Genomic DNA, 22,431 nt, shown 5'->3' on the forward strand with positions numbered 1-22,431 from the left:
TGGATGTAAATAGCTTTAGTGATGAGGATATATACAGTGAATGGACATAAAGAAATACTAGTTTATGGTACCTGTCCAAGCTCTAGATACTCTTTCCAACTGAAATTATAAAGCCATCATGAAACAAAACAGCCACTCCTCTCCCGTAATATATAATCATTACTCAGAGAAAAAGGCCACACCACAATCCAGCTCAATCCTCCCGCAAGGGCCCACCCAAACAGATGGGCTTTACCGCATACTCAGAAGATCACTAAATTCAAGATGGTTTGAACCAAGATATGGGGGCTGTGAATTCCAAAACCAAGGGGCCAGCCGCTCCCTTTCATCTATATTAAGGGAGTTCCTCGGGTGCCACTGCTGATCGCAAGTGTGATACAGGGGGAAGTTCTAGTCCATCCGGTAGGCCATTTCAATGTCATGGATCAAAAACAATACCTTGAATTCCACTTTGGAATCCACGCACAACCAGCCCCAACAATGGAGCACAAGAGTCATGCACTTAGAGCAAGAATTTTGTGAAACAAGTGGCCCAATGAATTACTAATGGCACACTATCTTCAGACTGCAATTGGATTTAAAAGTTTAGCCACACGCAGAGAGCACTGTAGTATTCTAATACTGAGCTGACACGAGCAAGGATCACAACCAAAAGATCTATATCTGAGAAAAAAGGATGCAGCCTCCTTGCTAGATGCAGATATAAAATGATTAATAAGTGGGTAAACACTTTGATCAGGAAGTCTGAATTGCCCTCAGCCAAATACTCAAGTAGGGTGACCAGATGTCCTGATTGTATAGGGAGGATCCTGATTTTTGGGTCTTTTTCTTATATAGGATCCTATTACCCTCTCTCCTCCCATCCTGATTTTTCACACTTACTGTCTTGTCACCCTATAGTCAAGGTATTTCCCAATACACCATGATCAATTCCACTTTGTGATGAAAATATAGGCATACTGTCTGTAAATACAGACACAGATATAATGGGACTGAATTTCAAAAGTGTTGAATGCTCAAATCTTTAGCTGAAGCTAATGGTAGCTGTGGGTTCACAGATTCTCTTAAAAAACAAAACAAAACAGGCCCATAGAGAATAAACATATAAATAAGAGAAATACGTTTTTGGCAGACATGCAGTAAGCAACATTGTGAAAGACAACTCAGACGCTTTTAACAAAAATATTGTCCTCAAATCACATTGCTGATCATTTAATAGCTTCTCTTGCTCTGCAGTTAAATCCATTTCAATTTTAAAGAGAGACAAAATATGCAGCCCTTAGACAATTAGAAAATACAAAGCTGTGGTACACATCTTAAAAGAAATTGTGAGTTAATTTAGTGCCCAGCTAAATGTAATGTGGGCAGGAACTGTGCAAGATGCCTTACTTAATGGTCATGCACTTCAATCCTGCTATTTGTTGCCAATGCTGCTTATGACCCTCAGACTCTGTTCAACAAAGACTGGCAGTCTTGCTCAATTATATGATGCTTTTGATGTGTATGTTGGAACTCAAACTTGGGCACCCATGGGCAAAAAGTGAACATACTCTGCCATCTAAATCCTCAGAATGGAATGCCATGGGCTCCCTAAGGGATAATGTCTATGGTGAAGTACAGGAAACCTTATATAGTTTATGTCAGTGATTCAATACTGAAGCCAAGTGGAAGCACTAGGCAGCGTCAAATGTGATATTTATGAAAATTCTGAAACTACAGCATTTTCCTTATATATCACAAGGAAAATGAAGATTCCCTGTGTTACACCTGTTTACACCAGGAGGAGGGAGAAAAACCATGTTCTTCTTAACCTGTTTTCTAATGCCTTCAGGGCTACATTTTCAATATCTTCTGCTAATTTTTGTATTAGAATTTGAATGTACACAAATCAACTTGTGCATGCACATTAGATAGCAGATGTTTAATTTGTGTGTGTAAATGCTGTTTTGTATATGTAGGCCAGAGTTTTTGGCTGCCCAGACTTGGGCATCCATATTAGGTTGGGTTGAGTCCTCTGGAAATTCAGTCTTGAAAATTCTCTGTTTATGCTTTTTCAGACATGGCCCTTGTGGTGCGGGAGGTTAGATGAAGCATTTGAGGGAATACTATTTCAGGTCATGACTAAAAAGTGAATAGTTGTTTTAGCAAGTTGCCTTATGAAAACTGAGTGGCACAATTAGACAGGTACAAATGAAACTGACATCTTTATTAATCCCGTAAAAGGATGTTTTATCAGGGCTGTATTGAAACCTTGTTCAAGTACAATGTAGTACTTTTGAATAACCTTAACTCATGGTACCGCTATATGTGAAGGACCAAATCCTGAGATGGTGTAAATTGGCTTAGTTCTGTTGCTTTCAATTGGAGCTGTGTCAATTTATACCAGCTGTGCTTCTGGCCCAAAGTGTCAAAAACCTAAAGGCACAGGCTCAAAATGTAACTCATTTGCACATGTTAATGTAATATTATTGGGAATCCCTAGATAGCACTATTACTGGTACAGTAGTCTTACAAGGTCTATTTAAATGAATGCATAGGCAGTTAGATCTTGGACAAGTGCTTGTGGTTGGGTGTGATACAGTTCTATTTTAAAGGTGAGCATATCATCAGTATCATTTATTCTTTCCAGTTGAATGTCTTTCGACTGGAATAGTTTCTTTGGTGCAGAACTAGTGACTACAGGATGTACCTGGTGCCAAATCAAGCCAAGGTCCCAGGCCTCACTGAACACTGACAAATGCACAGCTGGAAACCACTCTCACTTACCTGCATGTTAATGTTGTTAAAATAGATATTAGAGTTACAAGAATGTGTTTAGACTTTATGGAATGCTTGTAGGATGCTACATGCATTAATTCTACCTATAGTATCTGTATCCTATGTTCTAAGGCAGGGATTGGCAACCTTTGGCACGCGGCCCACCAGGGAAATCTGTAACAGGCCGAGGGATGTGCTGGCCACCACTTCCCAAAGTCCCCATTGGCCTGGAGCGGCGAACCACGGCCCATGGGAGCTGCGATCAGCAGAACTCGTGGACGCTGCAGGTAAACAAACCGTCCTGGCCCACTAGCGGATTTCCCTGATGGGCTGCATGCCAAAAGGTTGCCAATCCCTGTTCTAAGGGAATGTTTAAATGTTTGCTAAAACTGTAAATCCCTCCACAGTCAGGGAAGAAGCATTACCAAGTGTGAAATGCCAGTTTACCACAAAAAAGTGTTACCTCCTCCCCAGCAAAAGAAAGTCAGACATGCCATTGTGGACAAAAGGCTTTGTTGATTGCTTCCCCAGCCCCCATGAAGAGGGTATGTGCACATCTTGAACCCTGGGGGAAGGGAATAAAAATGCCTGTTAAGGAGTAACTGTTATCTTTATGCTGCCTGGATTCTGAGAGGCAAAGATTCCTAAACATAAGCAAGAGATCCCCAAGCTGCTTGGCTTTGGTTTGCCCTAAAAACATAAAACCTCGCTTATTATAGAAGCGTCTTTTATCTTTTGAAACTTGATTAACTCATTTGTGGGTGTAAGTTTACCAGCTTTAACTGCATAAATAACGCTCATATTTCTTTTTCTTAGTTAATAAACCTTTAGTTATTTTATTACACGATTGGCTACACATGCTGTCTTTGATTTGAGATTGGAGGTACAGTTGACCTGGGGTAAGTGACTGGTTCTTTGGGACTGGGAATAACCTGAATACTGATGTGGTTTTTGGTGTAAAGGGCCATCTATTACAAAGGCAGGCTTGCTTGGGTGTCAAGATAGATTGGAATGCCCAAAGGGGGACTGTCTGTGACTCCATGTTAAGGCTGCTATAAGGCTTTAGGAGGTCACATTTGATACTTGGTTGGTGAAATCTAAATTATAGAACATACAGTCAGTTTGGATTTTGTGCCCTGTTCCTATCAGTCTGCCCTGAGGTTGGCACTCAGGCTCGTGAGCCACTCCAGACAGTTTGACACTGACACAAGGGAACAAAGCCATATTATGTGATATGATGTCATAAACATTAAAACTGAGAATTGATCAATCCCCTCGCAATGAAGTATTTCAGTGCTAAGTGGTCAGCTAATACTTTTTACTCAACCAATATTGATTCTACATACCTATTAGTCCTGTGATGTAGCCTTGCTGCTGTAGTATCTTGGCAAAAGTGGTTTCATTTGGAGGGAGCCCTCCTGAGGCCCCAGCCCACTGAATAACACGATAGTCATTAGTGGCATCCATACCTATAATACACAATTTTTAAAAGTACTAAACACAGCAATGAGGGTGCTTTAGTCAAAAGCAAATTTTGTTTTTATAATAGCTTGCTAGAGCTTTCTTGTCTGCACAGTCAACACTTGCTAGACTCAATAATCAACTTTTTGTATCTTTCCACTGTCTCTCTCCCCCACCTCCAATAACTGAATAATTAGCAGGCTGCTAGAAAACATACTTACATTCTTGGGGCCAGATCCTCAGCTGATGTAAATCAGCATAGCTTCACTGACTTTAGTAGTGTGGTTCTGATTTATACCAGCTAAGAATCTAGCCTATGTTGTCTGGTTAAGCCCCAGTGAAGATAAATTAATCTCTGGGTGAGAATGGAGAGATGTAAACTCTTGCTTTTATATTACCAATTTCTCATTTGAACCTCACACAGATGTGTGTGATGTTTTCCTTCTACCTTTTAATCATTATTTGCAGCAGGACTTGGAAAACATAAAATTTTTTTTTTTTTTACAGATTTTTAGAAACCAAAGTTGTGGATCTGAGCGAATGTTTGATGGTGGGAAAAAGAGGAAAGCTGTAAACACAACAGGGCATGGAGATGGTCAAACATAAGTCAAATGTCAAGTTTCTGGAAGACTGAAATGGGTCACTAATATAATGGCTATTATATATTACAATATCTTCCAGACTTTACAGGTTCTGCACTGCGATATAGGAACACAGACTTGACTGTAGATGTGTGTGCACAATTCCCACTGATCTCAATGGGAGGTTAAGGGTGGAAGTGGGGCAACATATTAGGGATACTCACTGAAATAATTTGCTGTAGTGCAATGACTAGGGAATTGCAATCTAGAAGCTTGCGTAACTATTTGTTTTTCCATCCCTGGAACTTGTATCATCAGGAGAGAAAAGAATGTGTCTGTCAAATTGATTACTGTTGTGTGGTTTGGGTGAATTATAACAGTTACAGAATTATAGGTTACTGACTTTTGTCTTGCATGTCTGTCATCCCTGTTTTTTGACCAGAGGGGATGAAACTAGTCTGAGTATATTGCCTACATGCACTTACTTGCCATTACATTACTATCGCAGGTATTTCTCTTTAGAGTTTAGGACTAAAGTAAACGGGGTTTAAGAAACCTTTAGCCATTTGAGCACTGTGCTATAAATTGTTGAGATTTAGCAACTTTATAGCAAAACATTACTATTGGCATCACTATTACAGAGCAGCATTATTCCATGATCTTTTGTGCCACAAAATATACTAGTTTGAGGGGAAGCTGCTGCCAGGAATGGCTGTTTATTTTCTACCCCATTGCCTTTTATATGGGCCAGCTACATCTGTTAAATATCTATGGACCTTCAAAAGTGCATTGCCCATATGGAGAACCTTCTGGTGGCAATTCAGTGGGGACATCATGGCTACTGCTCCCATCTGTTTGCACCTCCTAGCCTCCTTTCATGATAGCTACATCAGAGCTCTTTTCTGTGCTGTGCAGAGGCAGGGATGAATGGATCCATGTTGCAATAATTATAACATAAAATAAGCAAATATCCCCAGCAGCTGGTGATGGGACACTAGACGAGGAGGGCTCCGAGTTACTACAGAAAATTCTGTCTCAGGTGTCTGGCTGTTGGGTCTTGTCAAAATGCTCAGGGTCCAACTGATATTTGGGGTGGGGAAGGAATTTTCCCCTGGATCAGATTGGCAGAGACCCTGATGGGTTTTCGCCTTCCTCTGCAACATGGGGCACAGGTCATTTGCAGGTTTAAACTGGAGTAAATGGTGGATTCTCTGTAATTTGAAGTCTTTAAATCATGATGTGAGGACTTCAGTAACTCAGCCAGAGGTTATGGGTCTATTACAGGAGTGGGTGGGCAAGGTTCTGTGGTCTGCAATGTGCAGGAGGTCAGAGTAGATTATCATAATGGCCCCTTTGGTCTAAATGTTTAAAAGCTAAGATCTCTTTCTAACATGGCACTGTACCATGAAACAGGTCCAAACCTGATCTGATGGGGTATCTGCCAGTCAGGAAAGCTGCTCTGCTTGGGGTGCACAGTGGAGCTGCAGCAATGTGCTGAGTAAGTTTCACTCCTTCCTTTGCCAGACAGTCAATATTAGGAGTCCTAAAAACAAAACCAACACAACCACATTTCATTACAGTGGTCTGTCAGCTAACAGTGATTAGCAGTGTTGTGTACTGTATGTCTTCTTTTTTAAAAAAAAAATAGAAAACCTAATAAGCATTTCCTGAGCTCTCTACTAAAGTTAGCTGTTAGCTATTTCCTCTGCCATAATTAGGATAATGGATTTTTTATTTCTCTCTCTCTTAGTCTGGTCATTACAATTGTTTGGACTTTTTAAAATTCCCAAGCTTAGACCCCATCCCTACAAGCAGTCCCATGCAGGTGTATCCTCACGCTGGTGCACAGCCACATGGAGGCCACTGGGGCTCTGTGGCTGCAGGGGCCCATCCCTGTGTGGCTGCTCGCAGGAACACAGCCTTACTGAGGGTACGTCTACACTACAAGACTATTTCGAATCTACTTAACTCGAATTTGTGGAATCGACCCTATGAAGTCGAATTTGTGTATCCACACTAAGGACACTAATTCGACTTTGTGAGTCCACACTAACGGGGCCAGCATCGACTTTGGCTGCCCATTGGAATGCTGGGTAGAGCCCCAATGCCTGCTGGGGAAAAAGGGTGGTTTTGGGTAACTGTCGTCATTGAACCATCAATCACGCCGGATGCCACAGCACTGCGAGCATGGAGCCGCTGCGATCATCGCTGCCCACCTCTTCCACAGTCAGCTGCTGAGAAAAGTGGAGATCATGGTGGCAATGGGTCAAGTTCATGGTGTGGAATGGCGATTCTGGGCCCGGAAACAAGCACGGACTGGTGGGACCGCATAGTGCTGCAGGTCTGGGATGAATCACAGTGGCTGCGAAACTTCAGGATGCGGCACTTTCCTTGAACTCTGTGACTTGCTGGCCACTGCCTGAAGCGCCAGGACACTCGGATGCGAGCAGCCCTGACTGTGCAACGCCAGACAGCTACGGTCAGTAGCGAACCACTTTGGCGAGGGCTTGCTGTGATTCCAACTGCTCTCAAAGGTAGTGACTCGAGATGGCTTCGCCATGATGGGATTCCCAAACTGCGGTGGGGCTATAGATGGGACTCACATCCCTATCCTGGGACCAGCCCACCAGGGCAGCCAGTACATTAACCGAAAGGGCTACTTTTCTATGGTGCTGCAAGCACTGGTGGACCATAGGGTGTTCAGGAACTCTGGTCTGTTTAGACACCTCCAGGCAGGTAGTTTCTTCCCGGACCACAAAATAACGGTTGGGGATGTGCAGATGCCTACAGTGATCCTCGGGGACCCAGCCTACCCGCTAATGCCCTGGCTCTTGAAGCCCTATACAGGCACCTTGGACAGTGAGAAGGAACTCTTCAACTACCGGCTGAGCAAGTGCAGAATGGTGGTGGAGAGATGGCGGAGCTTACTCACTCACTCGGACCTCAGCGAAAAAAATATCCGCTGTGTGCTCCACAATCTCTGTGAGAGCAAGGGAGACCTTTATGGTGGGATGGGAGGTTGAGGCAAATCGCCTGGCTGCTGATTACGCTCAGCCAGACAGAAGATCCCAGCGGGCATCCGGGAGGCTTTGAAAGCTAGGTTCCTCGGAGAGCAGGGTAACCTATGACTGTCCACTTGATTTACAGAGAAGCTGAACCTGAGCCTGTTTCAGTGACTGTTGACTTGATCTGCGGTTACATACCCGTTCTCCAGGTTTCGTTTTAAAATAAAGTTAATGGAACACTGATTATTAACAAAGTTTTCTTTAATTATGAATTCCTGTTCTAGGGTTGAAACATGTGTGCACTGATGTACAGACCGCTTCTACACTAGAGGAATGACAGGCTCCTGCTCCTACAGCGGTCTCTGGGGGTGGGTGTGCAGGAAGGGGTGGGTTTGCAGGAAGGGGTGAGGGTGCCGTCTTTGGGACGGAGTTTGGATGCAGGCTCTGGGCTGGGGCGTAGGAAGGGGTGAGGGGTGTGTGGGAAGGGTGAGTATGTGTCCGTGGATGAGGGCTCTTGCTGGGGCTCAGGGCATCGGAGAGGCTCGTGGCTAGGGTGGAAGGGCATGGTAAGGGCAGCCTGCCTTGCCATTTGTGGATGGCAGGCGCTAGGACCCTGGGGCAGCATACACCTCACAGACTGACCCGGGGCAGCATACATCTCCCAGACTGACCCTGGTGCCTAGTGACTGCAGTCTGTGTGTGTCCTGCTGTTGATCCTGCCCCCAAGTATGTACCCTGGTAATGGAGGCTGTCCTATGCAATTAAAAACCCTCCCCCTTCACACAAAGTCTTCTGACAAGAAAAAAACAGTGAATAACAACAAACTACTTTTAATACTCAACTACACAGTTGGTGGATGAAACTTGGATTTAGGACTGGGTGATCCAGGAAGGGAAGCACTTCTCAAAATTTATGGCATCAGAGCTGTGTGGTACATGAGCGCTCTGCTGGGGTGCAGTGACAGTTTTCACGGCCCCTAGTGCCCCTCCTTCTTGTTATTTTGGGTGAGGGGGGGACAGGACTTTGTGGTGGGGGATTGCGGTTGCAGATACAGTGCAGGGGGGCTCTCTCCTCCTGCCTGCGGTCCTGCAGAACATCTACAAGGTGCCGGAGCGTGTCCGTTTGCTCCCTCATTAGCCCAAGCAGCGTTTGAGTCGCCTGCTGGTCTTCCTGCTGCCACCTGTCCTCCCGTTCGATGTGTGAGCGCTGGTGCTGACATAGGGTCTCCCTCCACTGTTTCTGCTCGGCCGCCTCGGCTCTGGAGCAGGCCATCAGTTCCGAGAACATGTCGTCCCTAGTCTTTTCTTTAATCTGCGCCAGCCTCTGTGAGGGGGATGGCGGGGCAGTTCGTGAAAGAGCCGCAGCTGTGTGATGGGAAAAAGGAAGTGATTTCCTTGCAAAGATACATGTTTGCGAACACTGAACACAGTCTACTCAGTTTCTGTGAACAAGACCATACAGGGAACCTAGTCTCACGAGCTCTCAGGACAAGTTCGAGATTTTGGAATACGCTTTCAGTGGCTGCGGTCTTGCACCGGAGATTGGACAAGCGGGGCGGTACAGCTGAATCCGTTTATCAGCCAGGCCTGGTAAGCCCTACACTATAGGCTGCTTACCAGTTAATGGGTAGCTGTGCCCTCCCACAGAAGGCAATCTGGAAAGCATAAAGTCTGACCCTGTTCCAGCCCCTCGCGGCTGTGCCCGGGAAAGATCACTGTATGCTTTTCCTCTGCGGCCTCCAACACATGCCTGTTGAACGAAGGTCTTTGCTATGCAAAGTAAAAGTCAAGCATTCACAATAGTAACAGTACACTAATTGCCCTACTTAGATGCAGCAGTCGCCGAACGACATTACCCTGAGGCAGGTCACTCGGAGAGAGAGTCCCTGCACAGACCAGGACCGTATGCAGCCATGCTGGTGGAGGCAATGATTCCGCTTTACGTGAGGATGGCCTGGCGCGGAAGAGTGTGCTTCCACGGAGCACCAAATAAGGCACCTCTCCCCAGGAACGGAGGCTTGTGGAAGTGTCCCAAGAGGATTTCTCTTCCATCCCTATATGTGTGGACCTTCTTTTATATAGTTTTATATGGACAACTTTTTAGCTAGTTTTTATATAGTATATATTCCTGTTTTTAAGAAATAAATGTTTCCGTGTTTATAACACTTACCGACTGATCCTTCCCTGATTCTGAGTCCGTGTTAACAGCCGGGAGGGTTGGTAGGGGATCTCTGTGAGGGTGATGAAGAGATCCTGGCTGTCGGGAAAGCGGTATCTCCACAAACCCTTCCTCATCTTCCCCATCGCGAACATCGCCGACACTATGCCATCCTCAGAGTCCACGGTCACTGGTGGGGCAGTGGTGGCAGACCCACCTAGAATGGCATGCAGTGCCTCGTAGAAGCGGCATGTCTGGGCGCTCTGACTTTGGTAGCCTTGTCTCAGGTCCTTGATTTTCACGCGGCACTGCGTTGTATCCCGGCTGTATCCTCTGAGTGCCATGGCTTTGGAGACCTTCTCGTAGGTCTTTGCATTCCGTTTGTTGGAGCGCAGCTCTGAAAGCACAGACTCATCGCCCCACACAGCGATCAGATCCAGGACTTCCCGGTCTATCCATGCTGGGGACCTCTTTCTATTCTGGGATTGCATGGACTCCTCTGCTGGAGAGCTCTGCATCGTTGCAGGTGCTGCTGAGCTCGCCCCGATGTCCAACCAGGAATTGAGATTCAAACTGGCCAGACAGGAAAAGGAATTCAAATTTTCCCGGGTCATTTCCTGTGTGGCTGGTCAGAGAATCCAAGCTTGGACTGCTGTCCAGAGCGTCAACAGAGTGGTGCACTGTGGGATAGCTCCTGGAGCTACTAAGTTCGATTTGCATCCACACCTAGCCTAATTCGAGATAGCCATGTCGAAGTTAGCGCTACTCTGGAGTACCAAATTCGAACTAAAGGGCCCTCTAGGTCGAATTAAACCGCTTCCTGGTGTGGACGGTTGAGCGGTTAATTCGAATTAACACTGCTAAATTCGATTTAAAGTCCTAGTGTAGACCAGGCCTGAGGAACTGACAGAAGCCTGCTGGTTAATGGAAATAGCAGGTGATAATGTAATACATGGTGGGAGGCTGAAGGTTATGTGGATATTTTTTTCCAAAAAATTAATTATGTTGCCCTACTCTTATGGTAGAAAGACACCTGGCACAGTCATAGCATCACTCTTTATGCAGAACTCTTCACAAAAGGCAGATTGTCCTCACTCATGCAAAATTCTCATTGAAGTCAATGTGAGGTTTGCCCAAGCGAGGACTTCAGGATTGGTTCTCTGCTTAAACAACCACATATAAAGCCTACAGAAATGGGATGGAACAAAATCAACACATCACTGTATATCAAAATTACCTTCCATTTTGTTAACATTAATTAACTCCTTAAACATTCTCAACTGGCTGCTTTTAGGAGCATAAGGAACATTTATTTTTCCTTTTATTTCATTTTCATGTTTAATTTTTTTTTAATCTGAGAGTCAGAAAAAAAAATCACCCAAACTTATGCAAATGCAATGAGGACTTGTTTTTGAGAGGGGCTGTTCATCAACCACCCCCAGTGACTTCTGTTGGTGGGGTGGGTGCTTAGCATTTCTAAAAATCAGGCCCAAAAGAACACAAAAGAATTGTTATTGATAAATAACTGACAATAAATATAGCCATTGCTAACAGAGTATGTCATTGTGAGGCTTTTATAGCGCTGCAAGAGAGAAGGTCCAGTTAGTACCTTTAACCTACTGCTGGTGATACCAGCAGGGAATCCCGTCCTTCTGCCAGCAAGTGGCTCAGCAGAGGAGGAATTGGACAGACTATGACATTCTTACAATAAAATAGTAAATTAACAACTTTGATTACCATGCTTAAATCCTTTACCTTATAGTATCATTTCCATAGCAGCCTACATCTCCAATACCAAGATCATCGGCCAGTATCAGTACAATGTTGGGCTTGTAACTGACTGAAGCATGTGATCCAGGTGGCCTTAGGAACAGACATAAAACTAGCAGGATGGTCAGAGAGGTCCTGAAAAGATTTTAAAAAAGGCCTAATCAAGATAATTTGGCTATTTTTATTTTTAAATACACCCAGAAGGAAATGGCAGGTTAAAATCAGATAATTCTAACCCTGGAAGGAACAAAGTGTGAAAAGTTTTATGAAGAACTGACAACACAAATTAAAAAAATACATTGTATTATTTATATTATTATATAGGAGCTTTCAGTGAAATTCAAACTGAAAAATGACCCCCTGCTACCTATTCCACTACAAAGCAACTCACTCATTCCCATCACTTTCTATTTACTGCTTGAATAGTGTGAACCAACAGAGATTTCCATTGTCTTCAACACCTAGGATTAGATAAAGACAGCCAATCTGGTTCCATGTGTCAGCAAGAGAGCAATAATTTTGTTCCTTCATTTCTTTCATAGCCATATAATGAATATCTCCAAGGAAGAAGACAGCAGGAACGTACTATAGGAAGCAATAAGAGTTTAGCAGGGCTAGGCTGTGAGCAAGCCACATATCTATTATTAGGTGAGGATTTCTGTGAGAATAAGCACAAATATTAACATAGCCAAAATGCCCCTTGGTTTCTAAAGTGGTATTATGGCATCGTCATGCAAGTTTTGCATTCTGGGCAAACAGTTCTATAAATAGCTAGAAGTAAATAAGTGAGGGGAAGAATACAGATCTGTATTCAAGTATAAATTTGTCCCTCTGTTATCTATTTGAATATATAATGTGCCACTATGCTGAAAAAATTAAAACATTTTGTATTTCAATCAGCTTTATGGATCTCAAACATAGAGTTTCTATGGGTTCCTGAACCTGCTACAGTTTATAAGTTTAAAGTTCTTAACATTTGGCCAAGAAAAAGACTTAAGTGTTGATCCAACATTCCAAACTACAAAGAATTAAAGTTGTGGATGATACATTTTCAATCATCACACTCGTATCGTAAGGACAATTCAAGAGCTAACTAAAATGTTAATCAAAATGTTGCCAATTATTATGGTTATTTTTCTATTTAGTCTAATTAAATTTTCCTGCAACATTTACCCACCTTTTCCTCATGAATATTTAAATTACTGAAGTACTATAATAATTTGCACAATAGCCATGACATTTTGCCTCACTCCTTTCTATTCCACAGTTAACAATGTGTCTAGTATTACTGAATGATAATAAAGTCTGCATGGAAAAGAATGACTGGCCAGTAATACCTACACCCCCAATATGCACATAACAAAAATGTATTACAAGATGACACAGTATCCTTCTTGTACATATCCTGATAAATGACTTGACTAAATTATATAGATTTTACAGATTAACTGCTTGTAATGATCCATGCTAGGTCAATTCAGAACTCCAGGAAAGCCCGCTTTAGCATAGAAATTACAAGGTCTATATTAGAGCTTATATCCAGATATAGATTTGAGTGTGAATATTACTTTAGTTTGGGGGGATTGAATTTGGAGTTTCATTAAAGTCCCATAAGTCAAGTCACAAAATTCAAATCTTTCAGAATAAGGATTTGGATATGGAGTTTCATTAAAATCCAGTGTCTGTTTTACACACAATCAGATACTACATACTGAAGAGACACATCAATTAAATAGGTTAGAAAGTGTCAGGATGTCTAGTGCCCCTTAACTTTATCATGAAAGAAATGGCAATACCTCCTACATACTTCACTCCCATCTTCTGTTTATCTGAAATGTACTGAAAAGTACTGCATCAATCCCTGAAGCAACACTGGAGTCTGGCTGTCTGCCTTCATTACACATACAGACTGAAGTTCAAAGCTCCTACAGCTTATGCAAAAAGTCAAAAATACTTATGGAATGAGCAATTACTTGTGTGTACTGGCTGACTGGGATTTGGAAAGGTATTTCAAAGAATATGAAAGGGTTTTAATTCAAGAAACACATGCAACTCTTCAAATGACAAAGATCTAAATAAGGAAGAAAACATTAAAAGATCAGCCAGCTACTACTACTTTCTGCAGCAACTACTTCTTGGCCATAGCTTAACACATGGATAAATTATAGACCTCCTCTTGGTAGTTAAAAAGTGACAGAGAGGAAAACTATTTTACCTTGGCATAGTGAAACCCATAGTTCTGCTTCTCACATAACTCCAAAAAAGTTTTGTGCAGTATGATATTATAAATCATTTTACCTATTTAATTTGGCAGATAAATCCCAATCAAATCTTCTTTAGCAGTACTAATGAAGAGGCTTCTGCTAGGGTAATACTTTTACTCTGGAGAAGGTCTGTGAGACAAGAAGATATCTAGTGGATGAAATTCTGTGCTAAGCCTTTAAGGATATGTTTACGCTTTGAGCTGTAGGTGTGATTCCCATCTAGAGGAGACAAACCTGTGCTAGCTCTGATGGAGACAGCACGCTAAACCTAAAAATAGAATGTAGCTGCTTTGGTGAGAGTGGCTAGCTGCCCAAAGTGTGTGCCCATCAGAGACCTAGGCAGGTATTCGGGGCACCTGGCCCCTTCCACTACTCGCACTGCCATGGCTACATTCGATTTTAATGCACCGGCTACATCAGAGCTAGCGTGGGTATGTCTCCTCGAGCTGGGAATCTCAACCCCAGCTCGAAGTGCAGACATACCTTTAGAGGCACAGCACAAAACTCACAGCCCAGGGAGAGGCAGAGGCCCTGTAGGCCTCTCTAAGTTACAGCAGCTTCCCAGGGCTGCCCGCTGGACTACTACATTGTCCAGAATGTCCAGTGTTGTGCGCTGTGGCCCACTTCTTCCACTATGCAAGGGGATCCTCTAAGGGCAGACTCAGAGCTGTACTTGACAGTGCTTCTGTGGGAGCAAGCTCCAACAGGCAGAATCGGGGCATCAGTTTCCCCAACTGTAAAATGGAAATAACGATACTTATGTCCTTTGTAAAGTGCTTTGAGAGCCACTGATAAAAAGCCCCTATGTAAGAGCTAGGTATTATTATTTAGAGATCCTTTATGCCAATCTAGCCCTTTTACCCACCATAGAAGGGCTGGAGTGTCTTTACAATAAACAAATGTTTTTTCCTAGAATTCTCAAAATCATGCAGAGAACAAGTGCAACCAATGTATTGACCTTAAACAAGTGTAACACAGGGAAATCCAGTCCGATAATTTAAACTGCTTTTTTTGATGGTTTCTAAACTTCCCAGAAAAATTGAACTTGAGACGTTTACACATGACATGTACATTTAAGTGGAATCGGTTTCTTTTGGGGGGGTTGGGTTTTTTGGGGGGAGGGGGACAGCTTCTGCCATTGGTAATTTAAAAGATTAAGAAGAAATTGGATAAAAATACCACCACACCAACAACTCACATTATTGTTAGATTTTATTATATTTTTATATCCACACTGCTGTTATATTTATGATGCTGATGTAGACTTTATTATGCCACTATTCAACTCTAATGAGCTTTTACTCATAAATAGGAACAAACAAACAGTCATTTGTTCTAGTGAGTTTTTTGTTCTTACCAGTAGCCTGTCAGGTGCCACATGATTTCCACCATGACACAGAGGTTGGGATTTCAGGATTCTGTAAAATAAAACAAACCACATTAAAATAAAAAATGGACTCATGTAAATGATTAAAGAGGCTGATCCAAACCCCACTGAAATCAATGGGAGTGCTTATTCACGTCAGTGAGTTTTGGATCAGGCCCCAAATGAAAAAAGCAATGACAACAAAAAGGAATAGACCTCTAAGAACAGGTCACGATACACTGATATTATCATTAATTACTTCCAGAAATGCCCACAGTGTTCTAGTTGCCTTCTAAACAGAGAAGATGGCATGATCCATGCTCTGAGAAGCTGGTACCCTAAGAAAAGACAAATAGACAAGTAGACCGAGAGGAAAGTGAAGGGAAAACCAAATTATATTATCCTAGTATATGGGCCTTATTCAGGGCCTTTTGAAGCCAATGGAAAGACTTCCATTTGAACAAGGCCTTATGTAACGTACACATTTCACTGAGTCGTGCAAGTCCACAGAAGTAACCAGATGCCACAAGAATGGCAACTGGAATCGTTAGCTCCCATGGCATTGCACCAACACCATCATATTAACTTGTGATGGAGACTAAAATGACAGTTGATTTCTCTGTCTCCCCTGCAATTTTCAGACAGGGGCCCATTCCCTCCCTTTCATGATGTATTTATTCTCTTTAGCTTAGGACAGTTTCCCCATTGATTGGGTAATAATGCTCTTTTACTGTACTACAAGATTATATTAACACAGTCTACCCTTTCTAAGTTAAGGAACTGTAAGAGATCTTAAAGCACAATAATAGCCTGCTAGCTCATTTTACAATCTATTTTCTTTTAGTCTTCCTAAAGATATGCTTAATTGTTAGACTGTCTAGTCATCCACTATTACAGATTGTCAGTTGATATTGTCACAGTAATGCTGACAATTTGCTTCTCTCAGGCTCTTTATCTCAAGTTCTGAGATGTACATTTTCCTGATTGGTACTGTCTTTTTGCACCATTTCAGTTGTTTACACCTTTTCTCTCTGGGTGCAGTCTCTGGATGTTGTTTCTCCAGAGCTATGATCTGGGTATTTTACTTTTACACATTTCCTCTAAGCTCTCCTGTACAGTTGGCATGGTTTATACACATTTAGAACAGGATACTGTCATTACAAAGAATTAAAATAGTAGCCTAATGATCTTGATTCACAGGCATGCCGCAGCTCCCATTGGCTGGGAACAGCGAACCACGGCCACTGAGAGCTGCAAATGTAAACAAACTGTCTGGCGGTAATCCAGTGGATTACCCTGATGGGCCACATGTGGCCTGTGGGCTGCAGGTTGCCTACCACTACCTTAGAACAAGAAGTGCAGTTTTTACAATTAGGGTTTTAGAATGGATGTGGTACCAATACATGGCCTACACACACAAAAACCTCACAGGAACTTCCCCAAAGTTGACTGAAAATACTGAAAGCAATTATTTTTGTTAACAAGTACCTAGCCGCATGTACTGCCCCCAGTTAGTCTGTAGAGACCCAGATTTAGGTCTGGGCATTAATATATAATGAACCATATTAAGATGAGTGAAAATGTCTTGCTGCCTTCAGATCCCTCCTCTAGCCACACATTTATGACCTTACTTGCAGAGGTACTAAGCCAATGATACTCAGACCTCAGTACAACTGTTTAATAACATAGTAAAAGCATCCTGATTGGTTAATAATTAAATCACCCAATGTTTTAATATCATGTGCTGCAAAGAGCTGCAGGAGACACATTAAAGAGCCACTTGAGGCTTCCGGAGCCTTAGTCTGAGTATCACTGTACTAAGCAACTTTAATACCCACCAAAGTTAAAGGAAGTTGCAGGTACTCAGCAGCTTTGAAAGTTAGGTGCAGTTATTGTGCGTTTAGCTGCTATTCAGGTCTGGATTGGCTCGTAAAGTCAGACCTTTGGATTTACCCTCCTCACATTTACTCAGAATATGGGACTGGTGCCTATGAAATAAAAGACAATATGTGACAAAAGTGAACTAAATTAATTTATCTTCACATTCTCCAAGTCTCTTTCCCCCTGCCCAGATTAAGGAGGGTAGAGTATGATCAGAGTGCCTTTGTACATTGGTAATTCCTGGCTACCTAAACAGGGGCTTTGGGGCTGCTGCATCCATATGCAAGTGTGGAGAACTCAGGGCTGCTCTAACCTCTAACTCCTATGAGCTCAAACCACTATCCCATACCTGCTCTTAAACAGACTAGTCACTTTTTATTATCCAAACTGTATTAAATTCAAATACAAAAAATAGTAAAGCTAATGAAAATGAAATTGGATCACACCCCACTTTTAACAATGTAAGGTGTTGTAAATAAGAGGCCTTTTATATTTTATTAACTATACAAGATTTATACTGACAGTGCCTCTAAAACTTCTCTCTATTTTGCTCTCAAAATAGTCAGAAGCATCTAGCTTCAAGCAAAATAGCACAGCCCTAGGCAAAACCTATAGGTATTTTTAGACACAATAATCCTTTTCATAGAATATCAGGGTTGGAAGGAACCTCAGGAGGTCATCTAGTCCTCAAAGCAGGACTAATCCTCTGACAGATTTTTGCCCCAGATCCCTAAATGGCCTCCTCAAGGATTGAACTCACAACCCTGAGTTTAGCAGGCCAATGTTCAAACCACTGACCTATCCCTCCCCCATTTTCTTAAGGATGACCTCTGTCTGTAGTACACAGTTAATCATTACTCATGGAATTCTCTTATTTGATCATTTGATTTTATTTTGTGCCACTGAATTTGTTAAAATGTTCTTAATTGTAGACTGAGTGCATACACAGTAAAACATCTCATAATTCAAAATCAACTAGTATGCAAAATGCAATTGATTGCTCCCACTTTATACAGCACCATCATGGGCAAGGAATATTTGTGCATGGCAGTGATCGCTGTAACAAGAAACGTTTTTCAAAAGCTTTATCAAATTATTTTATACTGAGGGAAACAACAAACTTTTTGGAATGCCCATTAATATTTTCCTGTACATTTCCAAACAAAATTTTGCTACAATAGATCATAGAAAGTGAAAAGTACAGTACCTGGTGTCACGCTGCACTCTAGTAGTTTAGAATAGAAGGCAGTCGATGCATTTGTCTGTGAGCTCAGCTTCAGAGTTGATTTTAAGTCATTTCATGTTCGTCGGTGAAACCACCTCTGCCACAGCACAGCATTTACCATCAGTTTTAGCTGTTGCCTGGAGGGCAGTCATCATATTTCCTCTGTCTGCTCATGCGCACTGCTCTGCAGTATGGAAGGAAGGACACTTTCCCACTGAAGGAAAGCTTAGCTTAATCAGTATAGCACCAGAGAATTCAAGCCAGAAAAACCTTATTACGTATCTCTGCTGCTGAGAGGCTCAATATACTAAACTTCCCTAAAGTATACTTCCTGCTCATGTTTGCACAGTGGTAACATTCATAAACACATGTGGGACTGATCAGTGAACAGTAGGCCTTTCATTAGAGACCTAGCTAAAATGATTTCTGTTGTTTACTGGATTCCAGAAGAAGATTAAGGGGTCTGTCTCCCTTTCAGCTCAAAACAGTTCCACTGAAACTCTAAGCATTCATCACTGCAACTCAGGCCTGGAAAAAAGAAGAAATGTAATACTTTCTTTTACACTTCTAGTGAAGGAGCAATTCCGTAAAGTTTGCATGAAGTGAGGGAAACTAATCTCTTTTAAACAGCTTTGAGTGACTGCAACAATGAGTAGGAATTGCAATAGATTTTTTTTAAAAGAAAATAAGCTTCTAATATCAGAGAGAATTTACAATATTTCTCTATAATGTCCCAATTTTGTCTTCAGAAAAGAGGGTATAATACCCAGTAACCAGAATAAAGAATGGTCAGTGTATCTAAAGGCATAATATGCATTACATGTTTTAATCATGATTTTTTTTAAAAGGCAGTTCTGACTCTGTATTGACCTGACCAATACATACAAAGGGTATGTCTTCATGGCAGAGTTAACAACACTTGAGTTACTTCTCTTGAGTTAGCATAGCTTGAGTGAACGTAGCCATACTGCAAAATAACACTTGAGCTGCTGTCCATATTGTTGCCATTTTCAGGGCTTGTCTATATAAACATTTAGTTTGTTATCGTGTGTGTGTGTGTGTGTGTGTGAGAATCTAGCCTGCCATGCACTACTAGACACCCATGGTTTGCCCATGCCAGCTGGCTCGGGCTTATGGGGCTCAGGCTGCAGGGATGTTTAATTGCAGTATAGATGTTCTGGCTTGGGTGGCAGCCTGAGCTCTGGGATCCTCCCACCTTGCAGGGTCCTAGATCCTGGGCTCCATCCCAAGCCCAAATGTCTACACTGCAATTATACAGCCCGGTAGCCTGAGCCCCAAAAACTAAGTCAGCTGGCACGGGCCAGTCAGCGTATGTCTACACTGGAATTAAAAACCCATAACTGTCCATGTGGACCCAGCTGATGCGCACTAACAGTTTGTTCGTGCACTTTGATCTGCCCTGCTTTGGAATGGGAGATTATTAACATACACTAACAAACTATTAGGGTGTATCATCAGGGTCCACATGGACAGTGTGTGGCACAGGACAGATTCATATCCCCATTTCCCATGAACTAAATGTTCACCTAGACAAGCCCTCACTCATATGTGGCATTAAAGGCTTGTCTTCGCTGCACCAGTTTGCTCAAGTTAGTACACTTGAGTTATTGCACTCAAGCTAGGAACCGCCACACTTCAGAACAACCCCGGGAGCTACACGGAGTGATTGGATTTAGCTTCTGATGAGTTGCTGTAACTCAAGCAATCCCCACTGCATTCCTAGCTCCAGCATCACTCGAGTTACTACACCCCTCCCTCTAAGAGTATGTCTGCGCAGCCAGTGGCAGTTCTCGGCAGCGAGCATCGAAGCCTGGGTCAACAGACTTGGGCTTGTGCTACTGCACTAAAAATAGCTGCGTAGACAGAGCTTAGGCTGGAACTCAGGCCCTGAAGCCCACCTCCCTCTCTAGGCTTCAGAGCCCAAGCCACAATGTCCACATAGGTATGTTCAATGCTGTAGCATGAGCCCTGAGAGCCTGTTGATCTGGGCCGTATTATAGACATACCCTGATAGGCCAGCTCATTTGAGCTTAAAGCACCACTTAATTCAAGCTGGAGATTTTTGTATGTGGATGGAAGTCGAGTTGGGGCAACACTTTAGTGATAATTCTTGCTAACTGTGCTGTGAAGACACCCTAAACCTTCTGGGTCTTGTGGTTCTTTGTGCTGCAGTATGCTGAGCCATGCTATGAATTCTATCCCCACTGTACTGTAGGAGAGAGCCTGTCTGGGCACACTGGGGGAATTGTGGGAAAGCAAAGGAGGACTATCAACACTCAAGTGGAGTTCGCCTGCATCCACAGTGCGGAGTGGTGATGTTAGCAAACTGATGAGCCAGCCAACAAGTAAAAAGCACCACCACACGTGAGTTAAGGGCTTTAGTGTGTGGACAGGACTCAAGTTACAGACAACATTTGAATTAACTTTTCAGTAAAGACAAGCCCAAATGCACAATCCATTCTGTGTTCCCCCTGAGGAAGGGTAGCCCCAAGCCACCACCAATGCAGGGCTGTGCCTAAATGACACAGTTTAGCCATTTGTTTACGTAACCCTCCTGCCAGGGGAAGTTAGCAGCAACAAGGGCCAGGTTCAATATCTAAGGATTCCTCTTGGCACTACAACACAGGGCCAGCTCAAGATCTCATCCAGTAAGCTGGGAAAACTTAACACCATCCCTAGGCACCTCTATGAAGCAATACTTGCAAGCACCAAGTCTGAATAACAAAAACAAAATACCCCCCCCACACACACCCCTCGTATTAAAAGGGAAAAGAAACCCAGCATTAGTTTGGGAAAACACCACAACCACCTTCCCTGGCCCCCACCAGCCCCTTGGAAACCACAGTTTAAATAAACCTTCAATTCGGTCAGTGAGGACCAAGGCCTCCGAAGGGGGAACTGCTCCCACTCTGACTGCCTTAGGGTCAGCCATGCCTGGTGTCTGCTCTGGGCCTCTCTTCATACAAGTTGGAGAACTTCCTGCAGACTCTGTCTCCGTACCCCCAGGGTCAGGCTTGTTACAGCTGGGTTCTCACAATATTTAATTCTGGGCACCACCAGCCAGCGCTTTACAGGCTGATAGCCACTGCAATCACTCATTTTGTTACACACATCCAATCGTATCTACATGTGCCATGTTCTCAGTCTTGGATTTGGATTTTTCTTTCTGAATGGATGATCTAGACCTGAACCTGAGAAAAGGACGAGAAGATAGAAAAACCTTTAAAATAAAAACCTTTCCTTCTTGTTATCTTCTACTGGCTCTCCCATTCCCACTCATTCCCTTTTCATATGTTCTTCCACAGCTTGTTTTAAGCTAGTGGTGCTGGCTATGTAGAACCACAGGATATGACTACCATCTTATTTCCTAAATGTTTTACTAAATTTAGAATCCAGTGAAAAACCTAGTGCATGTCTATAATTTTAGGATAGAATTTCCTTAGCTTTTAAAATACATACTCTCCTCTGACACAGAGCGGGAGACCTTGAAAGGTTTATCAATGATCCCTGAATGGACAATAAACCCCACAAGTTATACACTTCCATAACAGAAACGAACAACAACTTATTAAGCAGTAATTTGTACACATGTGTAGTCAAATTGTTAAAAAAAAACCTTGCTTTTAAGATACATAAACATTTGTAGCACACAACAATAAAACTTAGGCTGGCAAAAGACATTCATTTATTCACTCCAAGGTCAGCTAATGCAATTCAGCCAATGCTAACCTCATGAAAAACCAATCAGTGGAAAAGTAGTAAAGTCTTCCCCAATGAACTCTGATAACACCCCAAGCAGGTATTACATTGTGAAATGCTGGCTACCGTAAAATTCTTCTGGAACATGAATAAATTCTAATGATTAGTGAGCCTTTAGAACAAATTCTATTCTTATACACACCCCCTCATTTAAAAATCATAAGCAAAAAAGATTAATGGGTGT

General features: G+C 42.6%; 1 protein-coding gene across 1 annotated transcript in view; it reads right to left on the bottom strand.

The window, feature by feature from the left end:
- Nucleotides 1-15,737, bottom strand: part of LOC120372184 (arylsulfatase D-like) — a 29,369-nt gene extending 13,632 nt beyond the window's left edge. Inside the window, 6 exon segments of the mRNA XM_039489064.1 lie at nt 4,104-4,226; nt 6,221-6,342; nt 11,717-11,866; nt 15,353-15,384; nt 15,386-15,413; nt 15,621-15,737. Of these exon segments, the coding sequence (XP_039344998.1) occupies nt 4,104-4,226; nt 6,221-6,342; nt 11,717-11,866; nt 15,353-15,384; nt 15,386-15,413; nt 15,621-15,673 (508 nt within the window). The 5' untranslated portion in view covers nt 15,674-15,737.
- Between the last annotated feature and the right edge of the window lie 6,694 nt (nt 15,738-22,431).

This window comes from Mauremys reevesii, linkage group 1 (assembly GCF_016161935.1).
Source record: "Mauremys reevesii isolate NIE-2019 linkage group 1, ASM1616193v1, whole genome shotgun sequence".
Classification (NCBI taxonomy): Eukaryota; Metazoa; Chordata; order Testudines; family Geoemydidae; genus Mauremys; species Mauremys reevesii.